Source organism: Fopius arisanus, unplaced genomic scaffold (assembly GCF_000806365.1).
Source record: "Fopius arisanus strain USDA-PBARC FA_bdor unplaced genomic scaffold, ASM80636v1 scaffold00005, whole genome shotgun sequence".
Lineage (NCBI taxonomy): Eukaryota > Metazoa > Arthropoda > Insecta > Hymenoptera > Braconidae > Fopius > Fopius arisanus.
The window spans coordinates 1594099-1597003 of record NW_011887744.1 but is presented as its reverse complement, the minus strand read 5'-3'; the positions used below and the strand labels follow the sequence as shown (position 1 = coordinate 1597003).

At 44.8% G+C, this 2905-nt stretch overlaps 1 protein-coding gene across 1 annotated transcript; it reads left to right on the top strand.

The window, feature by feature from the left end:
- Positions 1-257: 257 nt before the first annotated feature.
- Positions 258-2904, top strand: Spg7 (Paraplegin; the record flags this gene model as incomplete). Its single annotated transcript, XM_011316042.1, has 3 exons — positions 258-676; positions 741-1028; positions 1087-2904. Coding segments are annotated over exons 1-3 (2262 nt in total), but the record flags the coding sequence as incomplete, so codon positions are not given.
- Position 2905: the final 1 nt, after the last annotated feature.

Here is a 2905-nt window from a genome sequence, read left to right as displayed (position 1 = left end):
TTTTTTTTGGAAATTCTTGTTGAACGTTGGTTTTGGGCTAGGTACAGTTCCTAGGATGCATTATTTTCGCGCTAGGACCGATAGGAAGCGAGATAATTGCGATTTTAGAAAAATCGGGGGAGCATGAGAATCGAGGAGGTATTCTCGGAAATGCGAAAATTCAAAATTGCGTATGGCGCCCTCTCTCTCTTGGGTGGAGGTACTACAATTCCGGTGGGATCACTCAAACCCTTAGACCTGAGCCTCTCCTTTAGTCAATCTTCTTCGATTAGGTGTACTCGCAGTTCGTTTCGACGTATGTTCTGTGCAAATTTCGTCAGTTATTGGCACAAATTATTCTTACGTTATCATGTGTAACTTATTAATGTCCGTGACATTAATGGATATTTTTAAGAAATATATGAACAAAATCTGTTAATTCGAGTTGAATGCTGCAGTGAGGGTTTATTTTGGAGTGATGGTTCGACTGACCGGTTTGTAACCTGTAGTTTGTTTATTATTTATTGTAAAAAAAGATACAATGCAGAATCTGCCAAAATACCCGGCGAGTCGGAACTTATTCCTGTGTCGGGGATTATTGCGGGGAATAATAAAACGTGACATAAGAGAGGAGAGGATATTTAAACTTTGGAGTCGTCCTGATAATTCTAGATTTTTCCCTCGCGTATCCTATCATGTGAGTGCTCCTATCTCTGGAGTTTTGCAGAAAAAATATATTATCCATGTCGTTTTTTTTTCAGACGTATAACAGAATATGTCGGGAGTACAAAACCCTCCGTATTTTACTCACCAACAGTGGCTTCCAGTCCTCGAGAATTCCTCCAGCTCTCTCCAGGTTATTGATGACGTCTTCCTCAAGTAACACGAGGAAAACATCCCCAGGGCCTTCAAAAGGCCCTTCAGAGTCCGGAAAGGACTCGGGGAATGAAAACGAGCAGAAAACGGCTTTGTTCAAACTTTTGTTACTCTCGCTATTTGTTTACGGAGTTTTTATTTATCCTATGACTAAACTCGCCGACAGGATCGAGGTACGTTCCATCAATTTCTCGCAAATATTGAAATTAATTTCAATATTGTCTGTCATAGACATCGCCCTTCATCTCCTGGAACGAATTTGTCCATCAAATGCTGGCAAAAGGTGAAGTCCAAGAGCTCATTGTAAAACCAGATATGGATTGGGTTACGATTGTTCTTCATGATGGAGCAATAATAAATCGTCGTCCAGCGGAGAGTCGAGTTTACCAGATGATCGTCGCAGACGCAACTCATCTCGAGGAGAAGCTGAGAGAGGCTGAAAAAGCCTTGGGAATAAAAGAAGGTCACGGTGTATCTATAGTCTACGAGAGAAGCAGCAATAACTTGTACAGTCTGGTCCTTATTTTAGCCGTGATGGCCTACATGCTAGCATTCATGAGTAAAACTGGAGGAAAAATGGGAGTGTTCCCGAAGGATTTCTTTAGTGGAATGACAAGAGCCAAATTTACTCTAGTAGATCCATTAGTGGGAGGAACCAAAAACGTACGATTTGCTGATGTCGCCGGTCTCAAAGAGGCCAAAATCGAGGTGATGGAGTTCGTGGATTACTTGAAGAGGCCGGAATTCTACAAAACCCTCGGTGCTAAGGTGCCAAAAGGTGCTCTCCTCCTGGGTCCTCCAGGCTGTGGAAAAACGATGCTAGCTAAGGCTGTGGCAACGGAAGCCAACGTTCCTTTTCTCTCGATGAATGGTTCAGAGTTCATAGAGATGATCGGTGGTTTGGGTGCTGCCAGAGTGCGGGATCTCTTCAAGGAGGCCCGCAAAAGGTCCCCAAGTATCCTTTATATCGATGAAATTGACGCAATTGGAAAGAAACGGTCGGGATCGGGCTCCTCCATCGGCGGAACGAATCGAGAATCCGAGCAAACGCTTAATCAACTGCTTGTTGAGATGGATGGTATGGCAACGAAGGATGGAGTGATTGTTCTGGCCTCGACGAATCGTGCTGAAGTTCTCGACAAGGCCCTCCTCCGTCCTGGTAGATTTGACAGACACATCCTCATTGATCTCCCAACACTTGCCGAGAGGAAGGACATTTTTGAACGACACCTCAAGAGCATTGTCCTCGAGAAAAAGCCTGAACATTATTCACCAAGACTAGCTCAGCTGACACCAGGCATGAGTGGAGCAGATATTGCTAATATCTGTAATGAAGCCGCTCTTCATGCTGCCAGGTTCAAAAAGAAAGTTGTCGATGCTGATGATCTCTCGTACGCCATTGATCGAGTTCTGTGTGGACCTGAGAAAAAGGATCACGGGGTGTCACCCACTGAGAAAAAAATTGTGGCATACCACGAGTCTGGTCATGCATTAGTCGCCTGGTTGTTGAAGGAGACTGATGCCCTTCTCAAAGTCACCATCAAACCAAGAACCAGAGGAATGCTGGGATTCGCCCAATACACTCCCACTGAACGAAGAAATTTCAGCAAGGAGCAGATCTTTGAAATGATGTGCACAGCTCTTGGGGGACGTGCTGCTGAGAATATAATCTTTGATAGAGTTACTACTGGGGCTCAGAATGACCTGGAGAAAGTCACGAAAATGGCCTATGCCCAGGTGAGACAGTTCGGTATGGGTGAGGAGGTGGGGCTTGTATCGTTCAGTGAAGAGGAGACTGGGAATGATACGAAGAAACCGTACAGCAAGAAAATGGGGAACTTGATGGATGCTGAGGCGCGACTCATTGTGGCTAGAGCCTACAAACAGACTGAGCAGTTACTGAAGGATAATCTCGATAAACTTGAAGTGATGGCACAAGCTCTTCTCAAACAGGAAACCCTTACGTACGAACAAGTGGAAGCTCTTATAGGTCCACCTCCCTTCGGTAAGAAGAAAAGAGTCGAGTTCATCGATATCGACGTACCCCCAA